Source organism: Blennius ocellaris (genome assembly GCF_963422515.1).
Source record: "Blennius ocellaris genome assembly, chromosome: 20".
NCBI lineage: Eukaryota > Metazoa > Chordata > Actinopteri > Blenniiformes > Blenniidae > Blennius > Blennius ocellaris.
Genome location: NC_137669.1, coordinates 23917236 through 23941214, shown reverse-complemented (window position 1 = coordinate 23941214; position 23979 = coordinate 23917236). Strand labels below are relative to the sequence as shown.

The following is a 23979-nucleotide window of genomic DNA, read 5'->3' as shown; positions in this document are numbered from 1 at the left end:
CAGTTCAGTATTTAAAGAACATGTCCTGACCTTTGGTACTGAATGTTACACGTTGGAGGTTTAGGAGCGACACCTTTGGTTCCATCATTGGATTGGTGATCACATCTGGAGTTGAGTTTGTCCTTTACGTTGTAGCTTTAGCTTGCGGCTCCGGCGGTAGCCTGTTCTCGCCTGTTCTCTCAGTTCTCTCGGCTCTCTGGGAGCGACTAGCGGCTCTCGCTGCAGTTCCGAAGCCAAACAAAGCTGGGAAAACGTTCCATGAGGAGCTACAGGAAGTTCCCAGAGAGCCGAGAGCGGCGGCGTCGAACTCGCGCCTGAAGAGCCGCCGGCCGTTCACACAGAATCCTGTTGATCCTCAAAGTGCCGATTAAACCAAATCTCTAAAACAATCTTTGTGTCTGAATCCTTCAATTGTTCCTTTATTACCTGATTGGCTGTTTAACTGACAACGCCTCATGGACTGCAGCAGTGTGGCGGCCATCTTGGATGAGGACGCTCTACTTTCACTCTTTACACTATTAAAATAATAAAACCTGATTTAATTTACGACACATTTCCTCTTGGTTTAGTTTGTTACAAACAGTAGATATGAAGTAAGATGCAGGATAATTTTCTTCATTAAAAATGTAAAATATGTTTCGGGTTAGTTAATTATGCTGTTAGAGTTTTAATTTGAAATCTCATGGGTTTTTAACTGTTGTCACACTTTACATTAAAACATATTTCACGTTATTTGACGATCAATAAATTCACATGGCGAAGTGAACGAAGCAGAAACGAGCCACTCCATTTCTGATCGACTTCATTACAGATTATCAACAATTGCGGTTTTTTTAAGACACTTTTGAGTTTTTCTAATGACGAGTTCTCGTCACAGTGTGAACAGAAACGCTGATCTGGTTCATCTGGTCTGGATCCGTCCACACTCGTCAGCCTCTTCAGATTAAAACACCAAATGATATTTCTCCTGATGATGTCGCTGCAGCTCTCGTCACCTCCACAGTTGATTTCCCCCCGCGTCCTCTAATGGAGTTGAAATAAGACACAGCTGATCCGTCTCCGGCCTAATTGGACGTCAGGACGAGTTTCTGGCTTCGCAGGAAACAGACGGAAGGCAGATGAGCGGCTGCAGGTTGACCAGCGTTGATTCTTCATTCCAGCCCCCCCGGGGGGTTTTCCTCTTCACAGCTTCACTTCCTGTCTCAAACTTCTCTTTGATGTCACACGTCAGTTCAAAGCAAAGCAGACGACGGAGACGTGTCTTTCAAAGGACTGGACTCTCACCTGGACACGTCCAAGACGTTAACGTTTTAATGAATCCAGAATCTGTTGAATGGATGGAAACTCTTCAGGCTGGTGACGGGGGGGGGGGGGGGGGCGTCAGGGGGGAACCAGAGCCTCAGAACCTGCTCCTTTGTTTCCTCTGTGATAAATGATGCTGCGAGTGGCTCATGAAGTTTGGGGGGGGGGGGGGGGGGGTGAAAACACACTCACTGCCTCCCATCTGTGCAGGACCACACAGAGCTGGAGCCGTGTAGGTGTGTGTGTGTGTGTGTGTGTGTGTGTGTGTGTGTGTGTGTGTGTGTGTGTGTGTGTGTGTGTGTGTGTGTGTGTGTGTGTGTGTGTGTGTGCGTGTGTGTGTGTGCGTGTGTGTGTGCGTGTGTGTGTGTGCAGGCCCTCAGATCTTCATATTCCATCAGCAGTCAGACCTGGACGTCGGCGTCGTGACATTAAGGCATCGAGGGGTGTAATTCCAATTTGTTTCAGAGGAACTATTAATTTGCCCCGTTTTCTCGCTGGGGGGAAGAGGGGGAGGGGGGGGGAGGAGGGGGAGGAGGGGGGAGGAGGGGGGGGGGGCACGGAGGAGCGCCGAACCGTGAAAGACATTATCTAATGGGCGCCACGCGTTCTGGTGGAGAGACGTGAGGAATTGATGCCGGCAGACGTGGGAGTGGAGGCGTTTTAGAGTGAGACGTTAGAGTGAGGCGTTAGAGTGAGGCGTTAGAGTGAGACGTTAGAGTGAGACGTTAGAGTGAGACGTTAGAGTGAGGCGTTAGAGTGAGGCGTTAGAGTGAGGCGTTAGAGTGAGGCGTTAGAGTGAGACGTTAGAGTGAGGCGTTAGAGTGAGGCGTTAGAGTGAGGCGTTAGAGTGAGACGTTAGAGTGAGGCGTTAGAGTGAGGCGTTAGAGTGAGGCGTTAGAGTGAGGCGTTAGAGTGAGGCGTTAGAGTGAGACGTTAGAGTGAGGCGTCCCGCCGCCTGCCGCCCAGCGGCGCCATCAGGAGCAGGGTTACGGCGCCGCCGGGCGAGGGGGAGGGGGAGGGGGGAGGGGGAGGGGGAGGGGGAGGGAGGGGGAGGAGCCTGCTGAGGACTTCCACAATTTACGTCCACATAAAAAGGTAAATTATGCTGCAAGGCTGCACAGATACAAGCTGCTGATTGTCCTTCCTATTACAGCTTTATGGGAGCTGTAACTCACAGCCGTCAGCTTGCTGGCGAGCCTCCACCCACAATCCTCCGCCCTCAAGCCTCCGCCCTCAAGCCTCCGCCCTCAAGCCTCCGCCCTCAAGCCTCCACCCTCAAGCCTCCCTCCTCGGAAAATCATCCACCCGTATAGAGCGACGCCAAAATACCTCCACCTGGAAAACGACCCTATAGAGGGGCAGCTGGGTGACGGAGGGTCATGATGCTGCGCTTTCCTTCACTGGGGGAGCCAGTCTGTGTGTGTTGTGTGTGTGTCTGTGTGTTGTGTGTGTGTGTGTGTGTGTGTGTGTGTGTGTGTGTGTGTGGTGTGTGTGTGTGTGTGTGTGTGTGTGTGTGTGTGTGTGTGTGTTGCCCCCAGCACATAAAACATCCCTCCTCAAAGGACACTGCTGCTGCTGAGCCATCAGACCGACTCCCCCCATTCCTCAGTCCTCCAAGGACACACACACACACACACACACACACACACACACACACACACACACACACACACTCTCTGCTGCAGGATTCCCTGGGAGGTTTTTTACACGTCAACACCACTAAGTCGTGGACACGTGGGCGTTTCTAACACGCTGACTCAGCAGAAACTCGTTCATTCATCCATTCATCTTGTTTACAACTGACGACGTCGGGAGAAGCTGACTAACGGTCCATTCAGTCATAAATCGTCTCCGGTTGGTTTCCAGGAGCTCAGTTATGAAGCGACCAGGACGATCCCCCTGGGTGACCAGCGGGGGCAGAGTGGAGCGACCAGGACGATCCCTCGGTGACCAGCGGGGCAGAGTGGAGCAACCAGGACGATCCCCTGGGTGACCAGCGGGGCAGAGTGGAGCGACCAGGACGATTCCCTGGGTGACCAGCGGGGGCAGAGTGGAGCAACCAGGACGATTCCCTGGTGACCAGCGGGGGCAGAGTGGAGCAACCAGGACCGATTCCCTCGGTGACCAGCGGGGGCAGAGTGGGAGCAACCAGGACGATTCCCTGAGTGACCAGCGGGGGCAGAGTGGAGCAACCAGGACGATTCCCTCGGTGACCAGCGGGGCAGAGTGGAGCAACCAGGACGATTCCTCGGTGACCAGCGGGGGGCAGAGTGGAGCCGTCGTCACTTTCATCTATTAAGAGAAACTGATGTACGTTCAACAACACCGACACGGAACGACCTGCAGTGGAGGAGCGTCGTGTGACTAACCAAACCATTTTATTTTCTTTATTTCAATTTATCCGTTTCATGATTTCAATAGAAAACCGGGACAATTAACTCCGTTAATCCTGGAGGGAGAAGAACATTTAATTCTGATTCATGAAACAAAGCAAACATACTTTTATTAACTTTATTCTGAAGAGACACAGAGACTTTTACATTTCATGGGATTTTCATCAAATCATGACTTTACATCACGACAACAAACATTTTTTTAATGTAACAAAATTCGTATAAAGATCTGTTGTTGTATTTTGTTTAACAAGTGTCATTGTATATATTAGTCTTCATCAGTTTTAACGTGTTAAGTGTTTTCTACAGACGTTCTGTCCTGGTCTTCAGGAGGGTTTGCTTTCCGTGCCCCTGGTACTCTGCTGGACACGACGGCAGGGTCATACATGACTTTTATTTTGAAAAACTCCAGAGGCAGAAGGTCGGTGGAGCCGAAACCTTCTGCTCCTTCATTCATTGTTCATCTCGTCTGGAACCGAAATTCACTCGTTCACTGCAGGTGATGGAGCTGGTTCCAGGTGATGGAGCTGGTTCCAGGTTAAAGCTGGTTCCAGGTGATGGAGCTGGTTCCAGGTGATGGAGCTGGTTCCAGGTTAAGCTGGTTCCAGGTGATGGAGCTGGTTCCAGGTGATGGAGCTGGTTCCAGGTTAAAGCTGGTTCCAGGTGATGGAGCTGGTTCCAGGTTAAAGCTGGTTCCAGGTGATGGAGCTGGTTCCAGGTGATGGAGCTGGTTCCAGGTTAAAGCTGCTTCCAGGTGATGGAGTTGGTTCCAGGTGATGGAGCTGGTTGCAGGTGATGGAGCTGGTTGCAGGTGATGGAGCTGGTTCCAGGTTAAAGTTGGTTCCAGGTGATGGAGCTGGTTCCAGGTTCCAGGTTAAAGCTGGTTCCAGGTGATGGAGCTGGTTCCAGGTGATGGAGCTGGTTCCAGGTGATGGAGCTGGTTGCAGCTGATGGAGCTGGTTGTAGGTGATGGAGCTGGTTGCAGGTGATGGAGCTGGTGTCAGGTCAGCGCTGGTGTCAGGTGACGGAGAGTCAGCAGGTGGAGCAGCTCCTCCACCCAGAGGCTCTCCAGGCGTCTGAACTGAACACGATAAGGCTTCATTACCATACGTTTGTTTTCTTCTGTTCAAACAGCCGAGGAAACAAAAGGCCACTTGATTATTTTCCTTGATCGGTGTAGCGTTCAGCGTGGGGGGGGTGGAGGAGGTGGAGGAGGGGGTGACGGAGGGCAGGACAATGCAATCCCTCCCAGGAAGTCGCAGGCTGAGGCTCAGCAGCAGGAGGACGGCGGGTCCCCGAGGCGGACCGTCCGTCCAGCAGCACAAAGGACCCGCGAGACGAGACGGACACACAAAGAGGCTGACAGTCCGTCTCCGTCTCCGAGGGGACGTCCTGTCTGAAGCTCCTCCACCCTCACAAAGGCCTCTTCAGCTCTGTGCTGGACGCTTGACAGCTACGACACCACGGAGTCTCAGAGCCGCCGCGGCAAGGAAGTCATTAGAATATGAGAGGAGGAGAGGAGGAGAAGAGGAGGAGAGGAGAGGAGGAGGAGGAGAGGAGGAGAGGAGGAGGAGGAGGAGGAGAGGAGAGGAGAGGAGGAGAGGAGGAGAAGACGAGAGGAGGAGGAGAAGAGGAGAGGAGGAGAGGAGGAGAGGAGGAGAAGAGGAGAAGAGGAGAAGAGGAGAGGAGGAGAAGAGGAGAGGAGGAGAGGAGGAGAAGAGGAGAGGAGGAGGAGAAGAGGAGAGGAGGAGAAGAGGAGGAGAGGAGGAGAGGAGAGGAGGAGGAGAGGAGGAGAGGAGGAGAGGAGGAGAAGACGAGAGGAGGAGAAGAGGAGAGGACGAGGAGAGGAGGAGAAGAGGAGGAGAGGAGGGGGAGGAGAGGATGAGAGGAGGAGAGGATGAGAGGAGAGGAGAGGAGAAGAGGAGAGGAGGAGAGGAGGAGAAGACGAGGAGAGGAGGAGGAGGAGAGGAGGAGAGGATGAGAGGAGGAGAGGACGAGGAGAGGATGAGAGGAGGAGAGGAGAGGAGGAGAGGAGGAGAAGAGGAGAGGAGGAGGAGGAGAAGAGGAGAGGACGAGGAGAGGAGGAGAATAGGAGGAGAGGAGAGGAGGAGAAGAGGAGGAGAGGAGAGGAGGAGGAGAGGAGGAGGAGGAGAAGAGGAGAGGACGAGGAGAGGAGGAGAAGAGGAGAAGAGGAGAGGAGGAGAGGAGGAGAGGAGGAGGAGGAGAAGAGGAGAGGACGAGGAGAGGAGGAGAAGAGGAGGAGAGGAGAGGAGGAGAAGAGAGAGGAGGAGAGGAGAGGAGGAGAAGAGGAGAGGAGGAGAGGAGAGGAGGAGAAGAGGAGAGGAGGAGAGGAGGAGGAGGAGAGGAGGAGAAGAGGAGAGGACGAGGAGAGGAGGAGAAGAGGAGGAGGAGAGGATGAGAGGAGGAGAGGATGAGAGGAGAGGAGAGGAGAAGAGGAGAGGAGGAGAGGAGGAGGAGGAGAGGATGAGAGGAGGAGAGGACGAGGAGAGGAGGAGGAGGAGAGGATGAGAGGAGAGGAGGAGAGGACGAGGAGAGGAGGAGGAGGAGAGGATGAGAGGAGAGGAGGAGAGGATGAGAGGAGAGGAGGAGAGGATGAGAGGAGAGGAGGAGAGGATGAGAGGAGAGGAGGAGGAGAGGATGAGAGGAGGAGAGGACGAGGAGAGGAGGAGGGAGAGGATGAGAGGAGGAGAGGATGAGAGGAGGAGAGGATGAGGAGAGGAGAGGAGGAGAGGAGGAGGAGGAGAAGAGGAGAGGACGAGGAGAGGAGGAGGAGAGGAGGAGAGGAGAGGAGGAGAGGAGGAGGAGGAGGAGGAGAGGAGAGGAGGAGAGGAGGAGAGGAGGAGAGGAGGACAGGAGAGGACGAGGAGAGGAGGAGAAGAGGAGAAGAGGAGAGGAGGAGAGGAGGAGGAGGAGGAGAGGAGGAGAGGAGGAGAGGAGAGGAGGAGAGGACGAGGAGAGGAGGAGGAGGAGAGGAGAGGAGGAGAGGACGAGGAGAGGAGGAGGAGGAGAGGATGAGAGGAGGAGGAGGAGAGGAAGATGAGAGGAGGAGAGGATGAGAGGAGGAGAGGAGGAGAGGATGAGAGGAGGAGAGGACGAGGAGAGGAGGAGGAGGAGAGGATGAGAGGAGGAGAGGACGAGGAGAGGAGGGGTGGAGAGGAGAGGAGGAGAGGACGAGGAGAGGAGGAGGAGGAGAGGATGAGAGGAGGAGGAGGAGAGGAAGATGAGAGGAGGAGAGGATGAGAGGAGGAGAGGAGGAGAGGATGAGAGGAGGAGAGGACGAGGAGAGGAGGAGGAGGAGAGGATGAGAGGAGGAGAGGACGAGGAGAGGAGGAGGAGAGGATGAGAGGATGAGAGGAGGAGAGGAGGAGAGGAGGAGAGGAGAGGTGAGAGGAGGAGAGGAGGAGAGGAGGAGAGGAGGAGAGGAGAGGATGAGAGGAGGAGAGGAGGAGAGGAGGAGAGGAGAGGAGAGGAGAGGATGAGAGGAGGAGAGGAGGAGAGGATGAGAGGATGAGAGGAGAGGATGAGAGGAGGAGAGGAGGAGAGGATGAGAGGATGAGTGGTGAGAGGATGAGAGGAGGAGAGGAGGAGAGGAGGAGAGGAGAGGATGAGAGGATGAGAGGAGGAGAGGAGGAGAGGAGAGGAGAGGAGAGGATGAGAGGATGAGAGGAGGAGAGGAGAGGAGAGGAGAGGATGAGAGGAGGAGAGGAGGAGGAGGAGGAGGAGGAGAGGATGAGAGGATGAGAGGAGAGGTTGAGAGGAGGAGAGGAGGAGAGGAGGAGAGGAGGAGAGGAGAGGATGAGAGGATGAGAGGAGGAGAGGAGGAGAGGAGGAGAGGAGAGGATGAGAGGATGAGAGGAGGAGAGGAGGAGAGGAGAGGAGAGGAGAGGATGAGAGGATGAGAGGAGGAGAGGAGAGGAGATGAGAGGATGAGAGGAGGAGAGGAGACTCACTGCTTATGCCTCCGTCTGCCGCCTCGAGCCTCACTGCCTCACTTTATTCATACTATCTTCATCGTACCGTCATCTTCATCGTACCGTCATCGTACCGTCATCTTCATCGTACCGTCATCTTCATCGTACCGTCATCGTACCGTCATCTTCATCGTACCGTCATCTTCATCGTACCGTCATCTTCATCTTCATCGTACCGTCATCGTCATCTTCATCGTACCGTCATCGTCATCGTACCGTCATCGTCATCTTCATCGTACCGTCATCGTCATCGTACCGTCATCTTCATCTTCATCGTACCGTCATCGTCATCTTCATCGTACCGTCATCGTCATCGTACCGTCATCGTCATCTTCATCGTACTGTCATCGTCATCGTACCGTCATCTTCATCACTCTGGTTTGACTTGATATTGGATCAGAACATCACCTGGTGGAGGAGAGACGAGGACGCTCCTCCAGTGTTTGGTTGGATGAGCTGATGGTGTTTGGTTGGATGACCTGAAGGTGTTTGGTTGGATGAGCTGAAGGTGTTTGGTTGGATGAGCTGAAGGTGTTTGGTTGGATGACCTGATGGTGTTTGGTTGGATGACCTGAAGGTGTTTGGTTGGAGAAGAGGCGGTGCTGATTGAGGTTGACTCTCACTAACTAGCTGCTAACCACCAGCTGACTGACGGCAGTCAGAAGTGGAGTTTGAGGCCAAAGCCGGCCGTCGTCCGCCGCGCCGGCCTTGCCGCGCCGGCGCCACGCCAGCGCCGCACCTCCGCTGTGATGAAGCGGATTAGCATGGTGTGCAGCGCGGCGCCTCAGCGGAGGAGCCGCAGCCTCGCTAGGAAGCAAACAGAGGATTACAAGAAGCTTTCTGCATCAGAATTTGATTTTAAAACGAGTCGTACCTTTGTTCTGGGGCCCGGGACCAGCGCAGCTGCAGATTAGCGTTAGTTTGTGACAAAGCCGATTAGCGGCGGAAACAGAAGCCGCCAGGCCGTCCTGCTCTCACCTGCACCGTCTTCTGGAACCGTCACCTGCTTCGTCCAACACACACGTTTCACACACCTTCTTCTGTTTGCACAGAGAAACCGGATCCCTTCAGCAGCAGCACCTTCAGGGGTGTGGTGGGCGTCTGCTGCCCCCTGCTGGAGCCGCTCGCCACTGCACACACTGTGGTGGGCGTCTGCTGCCCCCTGCTGGAGCCGCTCGGCACTGCAACACCGTCACCTCATCCACTCTGTTCAAACTGAAGTATTTCTATGGGAGCAGGAGAAAGATGGAATAACAGGACAACACAGCTGCTCCTCCCGGATTTATGGAGCACAATGTCCACTTCATTCATTCATTCATTCCTTTATTCGGATGGGACAGTGCATATTGATGGTTCCTGTAAATATTCCTGCTTTAGACTCAGTTGCAGCCGTTTCCACACTAAAAACCCACAGAAGCTCACAAACATATAAAAACAAGATGGTAAAACAAGATGAAATAATTATTTCTAAAAACCTACCGTCCAGTGAGAATATTAAAGTGCTTACTCAGCAGTCTGGCAGAAGTGATTTGCCAGTTTTAATATAAATAATATTCAAATAGGATAAAAATCCCCAAACATTTCAATCCACAAAAACACGAAGGGAAAACATATATGCAATAAAAATGATTATTAATAAGAGAAACAACATCCGAGTTCTCAGCAAGGTAATAATGTGTTTTAGTGGAAATGAGATGAACACATGAACACTGCAGTGAAGCATAAATCCACTGAGGGTGAAAATGAAAACATGAAAACCTGAAAGTACAAGACTCGGCCTGATATTTTACCATGTTTTCCACGAATATTAGAAATGGTGGGTTTGTACTAAATGTCGTCTTGATTTCCTCCAGAATGTTTTCAAACCTCAAACCATGGAACTATAACAGAATAACGTGTTTAACGAGGCTGATCGATGTTGATCCTCACCGTGTCCAGCAGGGGGCCGCAGAGCCTCACCGTGTCCAGCAGGGGGCCGCAGAGCCTCACCGTGTCCAGCAGGGGGCCGCAGAGCCTCACCGTGTCCAGCAGAGCCTCACCGTGTCCAGCAGAGCCTCACCGTGTCCAGCAGAGCCTCACCGTGTCCAGTAGAGCCTCACCGTGTCCAGTAGAGCCTCACCGTGTCCAGCAGAGCCTCACCGTGTCCAGCAGAGCCTCACCGTGTCCAGCAGGGGGCCGCAGAGCCTCACCGTGTCCAGCAGGGGGCCGCAGAGCCTCACCGTGTCCAGTAGAGCCTCACCGTGTCCAGCAGAGCCTCACCGTGTCCAGTAGAGCCTCACCGTGTCCAGCAGAGCCTCACCATGTCCAGTAGAGCCTCACCGTGTCCAGTAGAGCCTCACCGTGTCCAGCAGGGGGCCGCAGAGCCTCACCGTGTCCAGTAGAGCCTCACCGTGTCCAGCAGGGGGCCGCAGAGCCTCACCGTGTCCAGTAGAGCCTCACCGTGTCCAGCAGGGGGCCGCAGAGCCTCACCGTGTCCAGTAGAGCCTCACCGTGTCCAGCAGGGGGCCGCAGAGCCTCACTGTGTCCAGCAGAGCCTCACCGTGTCCAGCAGGGGGCCGCAGAGCCTCACCGTGTCCAGTAGAGCCTCACCGTGTCCAGTAGAGCCTCACCGTGTCCAGCAGAGCCTCACCGTGTCCAGCAGGGGGCAGCAGAGCCTCACCGTCCTCTGGGTCCATTTAAAGCCGTTTGAACATTTATTAGACTAACTTAAGGTGAACTAGTGACTCACTGGTACTACTGGTGAGCTCAGACATCACTAGTAGTCCTACGGGTAGGGTCCAGGAGGTTACCAGTGGGTGACTAGAATCACTAGTAGTCCTACTGGTAGGGTCCAGGAGGTTACCAGTGGGTGACTAGAATCACTAGTAGTCCTACGGGTAGGGTCCAGGAGGTTACCAGTGGGTGACTAGAATCACTAGTAGTCCTACTGGTAGGGTCCAGGAGGTTACCAGTGGGTGACTAGAATCACTAGTAGTCCTACTGGTAGGGTCCAGGAGGTTACCAGTGGGTGACTAGAATCACTAGTGCAGTTTACTGGTAGGGTCCAGGAGGTTACCAGTGGGTGACTAGAATCACTAGTAGTCCTACTGGTAGGGTCCAGGAGGTTACCAGTGGGTGACTAGAATCACTAGTAGTCCTACTGGTAGGGTCCAGGAGGTTACCAGTGGGTGACTAGAATCACTAGTAGTCCTACTGGTAGGGTCCAGGAGGTTACCAGTGGGTGACTAGAATCACTAGTAGTCCTACTGGTAGGGTCCAGGAGGTTACCAGTGGGTGACTAGAATCACTAGTAGTCCTACTGGTAGGGTCCAGGAGGTTACCAGTGGGTGACTAGAATCACTAGTAGTCCTACTGGTAGGGTCCAGGAGGTTACCAGTGGGTGACTAGAATCACTAGTAGTCCTACTGGTAGGGTCCAGGAGGTTACCAGTGGGTGACTAGAATCACTAGTAGTCCTACTGGTAGGGTCCAGGAGGTTACCAGTGGGTGACTAGAATCACTAGTGCAGTTTACTGGTAGGGTCCAGGAGGTTACCAGTGGGTGACTAGAATCACTAGTAGTCCTACTGGTAGGGTCCAGGAGGTTACCAGTGGGTGACTAGAATCACTAGTAGTCCTACTGGTAGGGTCCAGGAGGTTACCAGTGGGTGACTAGAATCACTAGTAGTCCTACTGGTAGGGTCCAGGAGGTTACCAGTGGGTGACTAGAATCACTAGTGCAGTTTACTGGTGAGGATTTTATTTGAAGGATAAAAGTGGAAAAACTCATGACGAGTTCCAGTCGTTCTCCTGCAGGTGGTCTCACACACACACACACACACACACACACACACACACACACACACACACACACACACACACACACACACACACACACACACACACACACACACACACACACACACACACACACACACACACACGGGTGGACAAAACAAGTTTTTATTGCCATTGTGCATGAACTTTGACACTGTGGTAACGGGATACATTGGGGGAGGGGGGGTGAGGGGGGGTGAGGGGGGTGAGGAGGGGGGGGGTGAGGGGGGGTGAGCCAGAGCCAGTCGTGTGCTCTGCTCACACTCAGTGAGGTTTTGGATTCGCTTCATGGCTTTGGTCCCCCTCCCCCCACCCAACCCTACACCCCCCCCCCCCCCCTCACCCAACCCCTACACCCCCCCCCCCCCCACCCAACCCTACACCCCCCCCCTTCACCCAACCCTACAACCCCCCCACACTCAAAACCAAAGGAATGTGTCAAAGAACGGGCAACATCCAGGAGGACGACACGGTTATGTTAGTTTTTTTTGTGTTTTTAATGATTTTCCTGTTATTGCACATCTAGTGGACCAACGGAGAGGACATCAGCTGGGGGACCAACGGAGAGGACATGAGCTGGGGGACACCGGGAATCTAGTGGACCAACGGAGAGGACATGATCTAGTGGACCAACGGAGAGGACATGAGCTGGGGGACACCGGGGGAATCTAGTGGACCAACGGAGAGGACATGATCTAGTGGACCAACGGAGAGGACATGATCTAGTGGACCAACGGGAGAGGACATGATCTAGTGGACCACGGAGAGGACATGATCTAGTGGACCAACGGAGAGGACATGATCTAGTGGACCAACGGAGAGGACATGATCTAGTGGACCAACGGAGAGGACATGATCTAGTGGACCAACGGAGAGGACATGAGCTGGGGGACACCGGGGAATCTAGTGGACCACGGCGAGGACATGAGCTGGGGGACACCGGGGAATCTAGTGGACCAACGGCGAGGACATGAGCTGGGGGACGCCGGGGAATCTAGTGGACCACGGCGAGGACATGATCTAGTGGACCAACGGCGAGGACATGATCTAGTGGACCAACGGCGAGGACATGATCTAGTGGACCACGGCGAGGACATGATCTAGTGGACCAACGGCGAGGACATGATCTAGTGGACCACGGCGAGGACATGAGCTGGGGGACGCCGGGGAATCTAGTGGACCACAGCGAGGACATGATCTAGTGGACCAACGGCGAGGACATGATCTAGTGGACCACGGCGAGGACATGAGCTGGGGGACACCGGGGAAGCTGCAGCTCTCGTAAGGTGCTGAAATGTCTCCAAACCACAACATGGCGTCTCTTCTTAAGTCACATATCGTATTACAAACTATGAAGGTGGAGCCGATTCCACTGGAGCGGACGAGGGACGAGGGACGAGGGACCAGGGACGAGGGACGAAGGACGAGGGACGAGGGGCGAGGAACGAAGGATGAGGGATGAGGGACGAGGGACGAGGGAGGAGGGACGAGGGACGAGGGAGGAGGGAGGAGGGACGAGGGAGGAGGGACGAGGGAGGAGGGAGGAGGGAGGAGGGAGGAGGGACGAGAGACGAGGGATGAGGGACGAGGGGAGGAGGAACGAGGGATGAAGGATGAGGGATGAGGAACGAGAGACGAGGGATGAGGGACGAGGGAGGAGGAACGAGGGATGAAGGATGAGGGATGAGGGATGAGGGACGAGGGACGAGGGACGAGGAACGAGGGACGAGGGACAAGAGACAAGAGACGAGGGACGAGGGACGAGGGATGGAGGGAGGAGGAACGAGAGACAAGAGACGAGGGAGGAGGAACGAGAGACAAGAGACGAGGGAGGAGGAACGAGAGACAAGAGACGAGGGACGAGAGACGAGGAACGAGGGATGAAGGATGAGAGACGAGGGACGAGGGAGGAGAGAGGAGGAAGCAGCACAGCTCAGCCGGCAGAAGGTTCCGGAGTGCTGCGTTGGACGGGGGAATGTCGAGGAGACGGGACACAGAGCGGAGACGCTCGTCCAATCACTGCTGCCCACGCTTTAAAGCTCTTTCAAAATAAAAGTTTTCCCACATTTCCGTTTCAACGGGACGTTTCTTCTAGATTTGTGTCTTTTTGACCATTTTTCCATTTGACATTTGAGCAATTTGACGTTTTTCTGAAAGTCTTTTGGCTTCTTTCCTTTTTTATAGTTTGACCCCCCCCAATACCCCCCCCCCCCCCCCCCCCCCCCCCCCCCCCCCCCAAGCCATTTCAGGTTTTTAAGCTTTTTAAATATTTCTAATCAGTTTTGAATGTATAAATCTTAACTTGTTCAAACAGACTTCATCTTCCTCTCCCACCTTTCCCGTCGGTTTGAGCCGTTTTTATTTAAGCCTTTTTAGCAGGATCTTATTTTGAAAGGCGGCGATGCAGAGCAACACAATGATCCGGTGAGCGTCATGCAGAGCCGTGAAGGCGTCACACCTATGATGACTTCCTGTCTCTAACAAAATAAAAGGACAGAACGTTGAAAAGAGCTAAAAACCTGATTTTCTTCACGACAGGAAGCAGAAAGAAAATTAATTCATGCTTTTAGTGCAAAAGACTGACGGAGGTGATTATTTCAAACTACGTCTGATAGTTGATAGAGGATCGGGGGGGGGGGGGGGGGGGGGGGGCGTCTGCATCCGGGGACTAATCGTACCTTCACAGCACTGCAAACATCAGCCCCCCCCCCCACACACACACACACACACACAGCCCCCCCCCCCCCCCCCCCCTCACAGTGGTCCGACCCCCCCTGCATGGTGGAGCAGAGATGAGTGACGCTTTCTGCAGAACTTCCACATTTACCTGAGTGCAGACTGAAGGTGAGATACCTGGGGGGGGGGGGGGGGGGGGGGGGCAGGTTGGGCTTCTACAAACTAGCATCATCCTTTCTTTTCATAGAGCTACACACACACACACACACACACACACACACACACACACACACACACACACACATTTAAGAGCTTATTCTTACTGTAAAGGTGAAAACTGAACATAATTTAATCAGATAAACTACCAGTCGCCCCCCCCCTCCTCCCCCCCTCCCCTCCTCCCCCCCCCCCCCCCCCCCGTCTCAAGTCCTCAACTCCACCCCCCCAAACAGAACCGGAGGAGGTGACTGTTGGGGGGCTTTTCCACCAGGAAGAACCAGGTTCTCCTTCTAGACCAGATTTAGCTGGACCAGACCACTGGTACAGTCCGTCTCCAGGTTCCTGGACCAGACCACTGGTACAGTCCGTCTCCTGGTTCCTGGACCAGACCACTGGTACAGTCCGTCTCCTGGTTCCTGGACCAGACCACTGTTACAGTCCGTCTCCCGGTTCCTGGACCAGACCACTGGTACAGTCCGTCTCCTGGTTCCTGGTGGTTCTACGTTGGTGGAACCAGTGACGAGGTTCTCCTGATGATAGAAACACAACTGCTTCTTCAGAGCTGCTCATTAAGAACTGAACTAGAACCTGAACTAGAACCTGAACTGGAACCTGAACTAGAACCTGGTTCTTTCTGGTAGAAAAGCCCAGTTGGTGGATTTGAGGGACATTGCTGCTACGTCATGCAGATAGAAGGTGATGGTGGTGGGGGGGTCAGCACAGAGAAGGGGAGCCCCCCCGTCCCCTCCTGCTGGCAGAGCAGAGGGGGGGGGGGGTGTGGGGGGGGGGGGGGGGGAACAGTCAGTGGTCCCGGAGCCGGAGGCCGGCTCTGCTCTGGGGTCTTAGCTGATGGCCGGGCTCTCTGTCTGGGGCTCTGCAGTCTCTGAGGGGGGGCCGGCCTCCTCTGGGGGGTCTTCTGTGCTGGTGCTCGTGGAGACCTGAGAGGGGGCGGCGTAGAGCGACGCGGCCCCCTGCGGCTCCTCCTCCTCGCCCTCCGGGGGCTCCGAGGGGGGGGCGAGCTGCAGGGCGCCGGGCAGCCTGACGGGGCAGAACGCCGAGCCGGTGGGGATGAAGTTCACCTTGTTCTTGTCTGGACACGAGAAGAGGGGGACGGACGCCGAGGACGACTGCCTGGAGCTGAGGACGACAGACACACGGGGACTGAGGTCAGGACCTCCAGGGGACCGGGGGGGTCGGGGGGGTCTGGACGTACCTCATCTCCTCGAAGGCCTTGATCTTCTCGCAGCCCTCCGGGGGCTCCCGCTTGAACATGTAGCTGTTGTTGGGTTTGGGCGAGGAGGCGAACTTGGGCAGTGGAGAGCTGCTGCCGCTGTCTGAGGACACAAACACATCTAACCAGTGAGGAGGGGGGGGGGGTGACGTAGTTCCACCAACAGAGGGCGCTGTGAGCACCCCCCACCAGACAGGACTAATGTCTGCAGAGGATTTATGGTTCCACATGTTCATGAGGATTCATTCTCTTCTACTTGCTCATTTTAAAGTCGTTTCAGTTTGTTTATTTCAGCTTTATCTTAACTGAACGTCCAGCAGCTGCTCGTCTCGCTGATGGACTGATGAATGTCCCCCCCAAATGTCTCATCAATCAAAACCAGAATCAACAGACCAGAGGAATATTGGCTGGTTGAAGCTGTTGTCATGGAAACAAAGTTTGACCTTTTCTGTTCTACTGTTTGTTCAATAAAATGATTAAACTATAACTCATTTCTGTCTGCTGAGGCGATTTTTACCTGAGAGAACAAAGATCAAAGAGAACAAAGATCTGAGAGAACAAAGACCTGAGAGAACAAAGATCAAATAGAACAAAGATCCGAGAGAACAAAGATGTGAGAGAACGACATGAGGAAGGAAAGGTGGAAGAGAAGCAGAATAAAACAGTGATGTAGCAGATGGGTGGTGGAGGTTAGAGGAGGGTGGAGCACCTCCTGTAAGGTGGAGCACCACCTGGCAGGCGGAGCACCTGCTGTAAGGCGGAGCACCTCCTGGCAGGTGGAGCACCTCCTGGAAGGTGAAGCACCTCCTGGCAGGTGGAGCACCACCTGTAAGGTGGAGCAGCTCCTGGCAGACGGAGCACCTCCTGGCAGGTGGAGCACCACCTGACGGTTCCTTCACCTTTGTCGCGCTCGTAGAGCAGCTCCTCGGTGGAGTAGGGGCTGCCGCCCTGCGACCCCGGGGGGCAGGCGGGGGAGGGGCAGGGCGACAGGCTGGAGCAGCTGCTGGAGCGCCCGGGGGCGGAGGGCGTCTGGGGGTCCACGCTGCGGGTGCTGCTGCTGCGCTGCTGCGGGGGGAAGGGCGCCCGGCGGCCGTCCGGGACCTCCAGGGACTGTGGGGGGGGAGGCAGAGCAGAGCTGCAGCTCACGCTGGGCACTGGGGGGGGGGGGGCTACAGGACACACCCACCTTCAGCTCCTCCTTCTCGCCGTTGTCTTTGATGAAGACCTTCTCCAGCTCGTGGTTGATGCCCTCCATGCTGCTGGGCACCCTGGAGATGGACGGCTTCGGCACCGTGATGTTGGACAGCGACTTCGACATGGACGCCTGCTGCAGCCCCCCCCCCCCCCCCCAAACATTACATCGTTTAACCTCCGCAGTGCTGCTTCAACAATAGTATTCAGAAAACTAACATTTCACCAAAACAAGGAAAGGCTGTGTATAATAATAATATAGAATAATAATAATAATATTAATAATAAATGTGCTCCGATATGAAGCGCCGGTCGATTCAGGAAGGAATTTCCTCCACACAACGTTCTCTCATGACGTCAGTCGTCTCAAATTATTACTAAACCTGCTTCAGCTGCTAACAGGAGGCGGAGCTCCAGTGACAGGAGGCGGAGCTCCAGTGACAGGAGGCGGAGCTCCTGTGACAGGAGGCGGAGCTCCACTAACTTGAGGCGGAGCTTCAGTAACAGGAGGCATAGCTTCACTAACAGGAGATGGAGCTCCACTAACAGGAGGCGGAGCTTCAGTAACAGGAGGCGGAGCTCGACTAACAGGAGGCGGAGCTTCAGAAACAGGAGATGGAGCTCCACTAACAGGAGGCGGAGCTTCAGTAACAAGAGGCAGAGCTCCACTAACAGGAGGTGGAGGTACTGGTGTGTGGCTGGCTGTGGTGGAGGGTGGAGGGCGGAGGTACCGGTGTGTGGTGGAGGGTGGAGGTGCCGGTGTGTGGCGGGCTGTGGTGGAGGGTGGAGGGTGGAGGGTGGAGGTACCGGTGTGTGGTGGAGGGTGGAGGTACCGGTGTGTGGCGGGCTGTGGTGGAGGGTGGAGGTGTGCTGACGGAGGCCAGGAGCTCCTCTCCTCTCTGGCTGCTCCACTGGATCTGGTGACGGAGGCTGGAAATCTGCTGGAAAACGTCACAAAGTCACAACACTGAGTCTGTAAAACCCTTTGATCACGCTGGTTAACATGAACTAACTGGTAAACATTGTTTACATGCTACTAACCACTACTAACTAGACCTTTTAGGTCCAACATACATCTTCTATACATGTTCACTCTCCTGCCAATATACCGTTGATACTACTAGTTAGCGCTGTAACTAGTTGTTGATTAGACCAGCGGTTCTCCACTGGGGGTTTCAGACCGCAATGATAGTAGACTGCATTTAATGTGCGTCTCATGTGTTCTTGTCTTTTATTTTGAAAAAAGTTGTTGTTATCTTTGTTGTTACTATTTGTTATCTTCCCTCCTGATAGTTAGTCAGTGACATCTTCCCTCCTGGTAGTTAGTCAGTGTTATCTTCCCTCCTGGTAGTTAGTCAGTTATCTTCCCTCCTGATAGTTAGTCAGTGTTATCTCCCCTCCTGGTAGTTAGTCAGTGTTATCTTCCCTCCTGATAGTTAGTCAGTGTTATCTCCCCTCCTGGTAGTTAGTCAGTGACATCTTCCCTCCTGGTAGTTAGTCAGTTATCTTCCCTCCTGATAGTTAGTCAGTGTTATCTTCCCTCCTGATAGTTAGTCAGTGTTATCTCCCCTCCTGGTAGTTAGTCAGTGACATCTTCCCTCCTGGTAGTTAGTCAGTGTTATCTTCCCTCCTGGTAGTTAGTCAGTTATCTTCCCTCCTGATAGTTAGTCAGTGTTATCTCCCCTCCTGGTAGTTAGTCAGTGTTATCTTCCCTCCTGATAGTTAGTCAGTGTTATCTCCCCTCCTGGTAGTTAGTCAGTGACATCATCCCTCCTGGTAGTTAGTCAGTTATCTTCCCTCCTGATAGTTAGTCAGTGTTATCTTCCCTCCTGATAGTTAGTCAGTGTTATCTCCCCTCCTGGTAGTTAGTCAGTGACATCTTCCCTCCTGGTAGTTAGTCAGTGTTATCTTCCCTCCTGGTAGTTAGTCAGTGTTATCTCCCCTCCTGGTAGTTAGTCAGTGACATCATCCCTCCTGGTAGTTAGTCAGTTATCTTCCCTCCTGGTAGTTAGTCAGTGACATCTTCCCTCCTGGTAGTTAGTCAGTGTTATCTCCCCTCCTGGTAGTTAGTCAGTGTTATCTCCCCTCCTGGTAGTTAGTCAGTGTGATCTTCCCTCCTGGTAGTTAGTCAGTGTTATCTCCCCTCCTGGTAGTTAGTCAGTGACATCAGAAGAAGAAGAGGAAGTTTCTCCTCCTGACATCTTGAGAAGCAGGAAACTGTTGGCACGCCCAGGAACATGAATGAGTGATGTCATTATGCTAACAGCCTGTTTCCTCCTCCTGACGCCAGAACGACGTTTGTCTCCACACTGACAAGTAGAAAATGGCCTCAGCTGGCTCTGGAGTGGCCTCCAGCCATTGAGCTGCTCCTTCACATTAAAAGCCTCCTGGAACGCTGTTCAGTCACACGGACAGCTGCACGTCGTCAATGGAAGTCATTGAGGGATTTGATTCCTGCAACGAACTCCAAAGACACGAGGAGTCCAAAAGCCAGAAATAGAAGAGTGATGGTTTATTCACGCAGTGCAGAACCTCCTCCACCACTAGGAGGCGCTACACACGTCCACAAAGCTCCAGTCCCCCTGAAGACAATACATGTCCAACATGGCTTTATGGACATTTTACCTTTTTACCAGACGAGTTGACTTATTGACTTATTGACTTATTGAATACATTTCTCACGTGGAGCAGAAAGTGTGTGTGTGTGTGTGTGTGTGTGTGTGTGTGTGTGTGTGTGTGTGTGTGTGTGTGTGTGTGTGTGTGTGTGTGTGTGTGTGTGTGTGTGTGTGTGTGTGTGTGTGTGTGTGTGTGTGTGTGTGTGTGTGTGTGTGTGTGTGTGTGTGTGTGTGTGTGTGTGTGTGTGTCTCACCTGTGAGGCTGTATGAGGTGCAGGACGGGTGGTGCAGGTGGGGGTTGCGAGGCCACGGCCCAGGTGACGGAGGCCCCGGAGCTCCGAGCCTGAAACACCAGAGACCAGAACCACGTCAGCAGGAAACAAGACCAGCGAGAGACTGGTCCTCACGTTCCACTGGTCCTACGCTCCACTGGTCCTACGTTCCACTGGTCCTACGCTCCACTGGTCCTACGTTCCACTGGTCCTCACGTTCCACTGGTCCTACGCTCCACTGGTCCTACGTTCCACTGGTCCTCACGTTCCACTGGTCCTCACGCTCCACTGGTCCTCACGCTCCACTGGTCCTCACGTTCCACTGGTCCTACGCTCCACTGGTCCTACGCTCCACTGGTCCTACGCTCCACTGGTCCTCACGCTCCACTGGTCCTCACGTTCCACTGGTCCTCACGTTCCACTGGTCCTCACGCTCCACTGGTCCTACGTTCCACTGGTCCTCACGTTCCACTGGTCCTCACGCTCCACTGGTCCTACGCTCCACTGGTCCTACGCTCCACTGGTCCTACGTTCCACTGGTCCTCACGTTCCACTGGTCCTACGTTCCACTGGTCCTACGCTCCACTGGTCCTCACGTTCCACTGGTCCTCACGCTCCACTGGTCCTCACGCTCCACTGGTCCTCACGTTCCACTGGTCCTCACGCTCCACTGGTCCTACGTTCCACTGGTCCTCACGTTCCACTGGTCCTACGTTCCACTGGTCCTACGTTCCACTGGTCCTACGTTCCACTGGTCCTCACGCTCCACTGGTCCTCACGCTCCACTGGTCCTACGCTCCACTGGTCCTACGCTCCACTGGTCCTACGTTCCACTCGTCCTCACGTTCCACTGGTCCTACGTTCCACTAGTCCTACGTTCCACTGGTCCTAGAACATTCTGGCAATAGTTACTTTTATCAAATGATGATAAACAAAGTTAGATTCAGGTGCTTGTTTGATCTGGATCATGTGATTTCAGCTTTTTTTTTTCTTTTTTTTTTTAGCCTTTTAGGTTCCTGGTGTGGACGACGGACCAGAAACATCTGGTTCAGGTGAACCAGGTCCCTGGTTCAGGTGAACCAGGTCCAGGTGTGGACGACAGACCAGAAACATCTGGTTCAGGTGAACCAGGTCCCTGGTTTAGGTAAACCAGTCCCCTGGTTCAGGTGAACCAGGTCCAGGTGTAGACGACAGACCAGAAACATCTGGTTGAGGTGAACCAGGTCCAGGTGTAGACGACAGACCAGAAACATCTGGTTCAGGTGAACCAGGTCCAGGTGTAGACGACAGACCAGAAACATCTGGTTGAGGTGAACCAGGTCCAGGTGTAGACGACAGACCAGAAACATCTGGTTCAGGTGAACCAGGTCCAGGTGTAGACGACAGACCAGAAACATCTGGTTGAGGTGAACCAGGTCCAGGTGTAGACGACCGACCAGAAACATCTGGTTGAGGTGAACCAGGTCCAGGTGTAGACGACAGACCAGAAACATCTGGTTGAGGTGAACCAGGTCCAGGTGTGGACGACAGACCAGAAACATCTGGTTGAGGTGAACCAGGTCCAGGTGTAGACGACAGACCAGAAACATCTGGTTGAGGTGAACCAGGTCCAGGTGTGGACGACAGACCAGAAACATCTGGTTCAGGTGAACCAGGTCCCTGGTTTAGGTAAACCAGTCCCCTGGTTCAGGTGAACCAGGTCCAGGTGTAGACGACAGACCAGAAACATCTGGTTGAGGTGAACCAGGTCCAGGTGTAGACGACAGACCAGAAACATCTGGTTGAGGTGAACCAGGTCCAGGTGTAGACGACAGACCAGAAACATCTGGTTCAGGTGAACCAGGTCCAGGTGTAGACGACAGACCAGAAACATCTGGTTGAGGTGAACCAGGTCCAGGTGTAGACGACCGACCAGAAACATCTGGTTGAGGTGAACCAGGTCCAGGTGTAGACGACAGACCAGAAACATCTGGTTGAGGTGAACCAGGTCCAGGTGTGGACGACAGACCAGAAACATCTGGTTGAGGTGAACCAGGTCCAGGTGTAGACGACAGACCAGAAACATCTGGTTCAGGTGAACCAGGTCCAGGTGTAGACGACAGACCAGAAACATCTGGTTGAGGTGAACCAGGTCCAGGTGTAGACGACAGACCAGAAACATCTGGTTCAGGTGAACCAGGTCCAGGTGTAGACGACAGACCAGAAACATCTGGTTGAGGTGAACCAGGTCCAGGTGTAGACGACCGACCAGAAACATCTGGTTGAGGTGAACCAGGTCCAGGTGTAGACGACAGACCAGAAACATCTGGTTGAGGTGAACCAGGTCCAGGTGTGGACGACAGACCAGAAACATCTGGTTGAGGTGAACCAGGTCCAGGTGTAGACGACAGACCAGAAACATCTGGTTGAGGTGAACCAGGTCCAGGTGTAGACGACAGACCAGAAACATCTGGTTCAGGTGAACCAGGTCCAGGTGTAGACGACAGACCAGAAACATCTGGTTGAGGTGAACCAGGTCCAGGTGTAGACGACAGACCAGAAACATCTGGTTCAGGTGAACCAGGTCCAGGTGTAGACGACAGACCAGAAACATCTGGTTGAGGTGAACCAGGTCCAGGTGTGGACGACAGACCAGAAACATCTGGTTGAGGTGAACCAGGTCCAGGTGTAGACGACAGACCAGAAACATCTGGTTCAGGTGAACCAGGTCCAGGTGTAGACGACAGACCAGAAACATCTGGTTGAGGTGAACCAGGTCCAGGTGTAGACGACAGACCAGAAACATCTGGTTCAGGTGAACCAGGTCCAGGTGTAGACGACAGACCAGAAACATCTGGTTGAGGTGAACCAGGTCCAGGTGTAGACGACAGACCAGAAACATCTGGTTCAGGTGAACCAGGTCCAGGTGTAGACGACAGACCAGAAACATCTGGTTGAGGTGAACCAGGTCCAGGTGTAGACGACCGACCAGAAACATCTGGTTGAGGTGAACCAGGTCCAGGTGTAGACGACAGACCAGAAACATCTGGTTGAGGTGAACCAGGTCCAGGTGTGGACGACAGACCAGAAACATCTGGTTGAGGTGAACCAGGTCCAGGTGTAGACGACAGACCAGAAACATCTGGTTGAGGTGAACCAGGTCCAGGTGTGGACGACAGACCAGAAACATCTGGTTGAGGTGAACCAGGTCCAGGTGTAGACGACAGACCAGAAACATCTGGTTGAGGTGAACCAGGTCCAGGTGTGGACGACAGACCAGAAACATCTGGTTGAGGTGAACCAGGTCCAGGTGTGGACGACAGACCAGAAACATCTGGTTCAGGTGAACCAGGTCCAGGTGTAGACGACAGACCAGAAACATCTGGTTGAGGTGAACCAGGTCCAGGTGTGGACGACAGACCAGAAACATCTGGTTGAGGTGAACCAGGTCCAGGTGTGGACGACAGACCAGAAACATCTGGTTGAGGTGAACCAGGTCCAGGTGTGGACGACAGGCCAGAAACATCTGGTTCAGGTGAACCAGGTCCAGGTGTGGACGACAGACCAGAAACATCTGGTTGAGGTGAACCAGGTCCAGGTGTGGACGACAGACCAGAAACATCTGGTTCAGGTGAACCAGGTCCAGGTGTGGACCGGCCCTGACAGTGAGGTGGACTGAATCAAACCAGAGAGGAACTGAAGTTCACGTCCCTGAAGTGAAGCTCAGTTCCTGAACATCTGGTCAAAGTGACGCAGCCTGAGAACATCTGGATTGTTGCTCGTCTTCTCAGCTAGACGACCTGGAAGGAACGTAAAGAGTCCACTGAGGGGGACCAGGACCAGGACCAGTCCTCTGATCAGTCCACTGCTGGTTTCACCGTGGAGGTCAACCAGTCTGACCCACATGTGAACCAGTCTGACCCACATGTGAACCAGTCTGACCCACATGTGAACCAGTCTGACCCACATGTGAACCAGTCTGACCCACATGTGAACCAGTCTGACCCACATGTGAACCAGTCTGACCCACATGTGAACCAGTCTGACCCACATGTGAACCAGTCTGACCCAGATGTGAACCAGTCTGACCCACATGTGAACCAGTCTGACCCAGATGTGAACCAGTCTGACCCACATGTGAACCAGTCTGACCCACATGTGAACCAGTCCGACCCACATGTGAACCAGTCCGACCCACATGTGAACCAGTCTGACCCAGATGTGAACCAGTCTGACCCAGATATGAACCAGTCTGACCCACATGTGAACCAGTCTGACCCACATGTGAACCAGTC

At 53.9% G+C, this 23979-nt stretch overlaps 1 protein-coding gene across 1 annotated transcript in view; it reads right to left on the bottom strand.

Moving 5' to 3' along the window:
• Positions 1 to 14626: 14626 nt before the first annotated feature.
• The window catches only part of glcci1a (glucocorticoid induced 1a), a gene marked incomplete at its 5' end in the record, with an annotated part of 12597 nt that continues 3244 nt past the window's right edge, over positions 14627 to 23979 (bottom strand). Inside the window, 6 exons of the mRNA XM_080515910.1 lie at positions 14627 to 15533; positions 15610 to 15730; positions 16527 to 16737; positions 16814 to 16954; positions 17652 to 17756; positions 19688 to 19776. Coding sequence (XP_080372036.1) covers positions 15239 to 15533; positions 15610 to 15730; positions 16527 to 16737; positions 16814 to 16954; positions 17652 to 17756; positions 19688 to 19776 — 962 coding nt within the window. The 3' untranslated portion in view covers positions 14627 to 15238. The remainder of the gene's footprint in view (positions 15534 to 15609; positions 15731 to 16526; positions 16738 to 16813; positions 16955 to 17651; positions 17757 to 19687; positions 19777 to 23979) is intronic.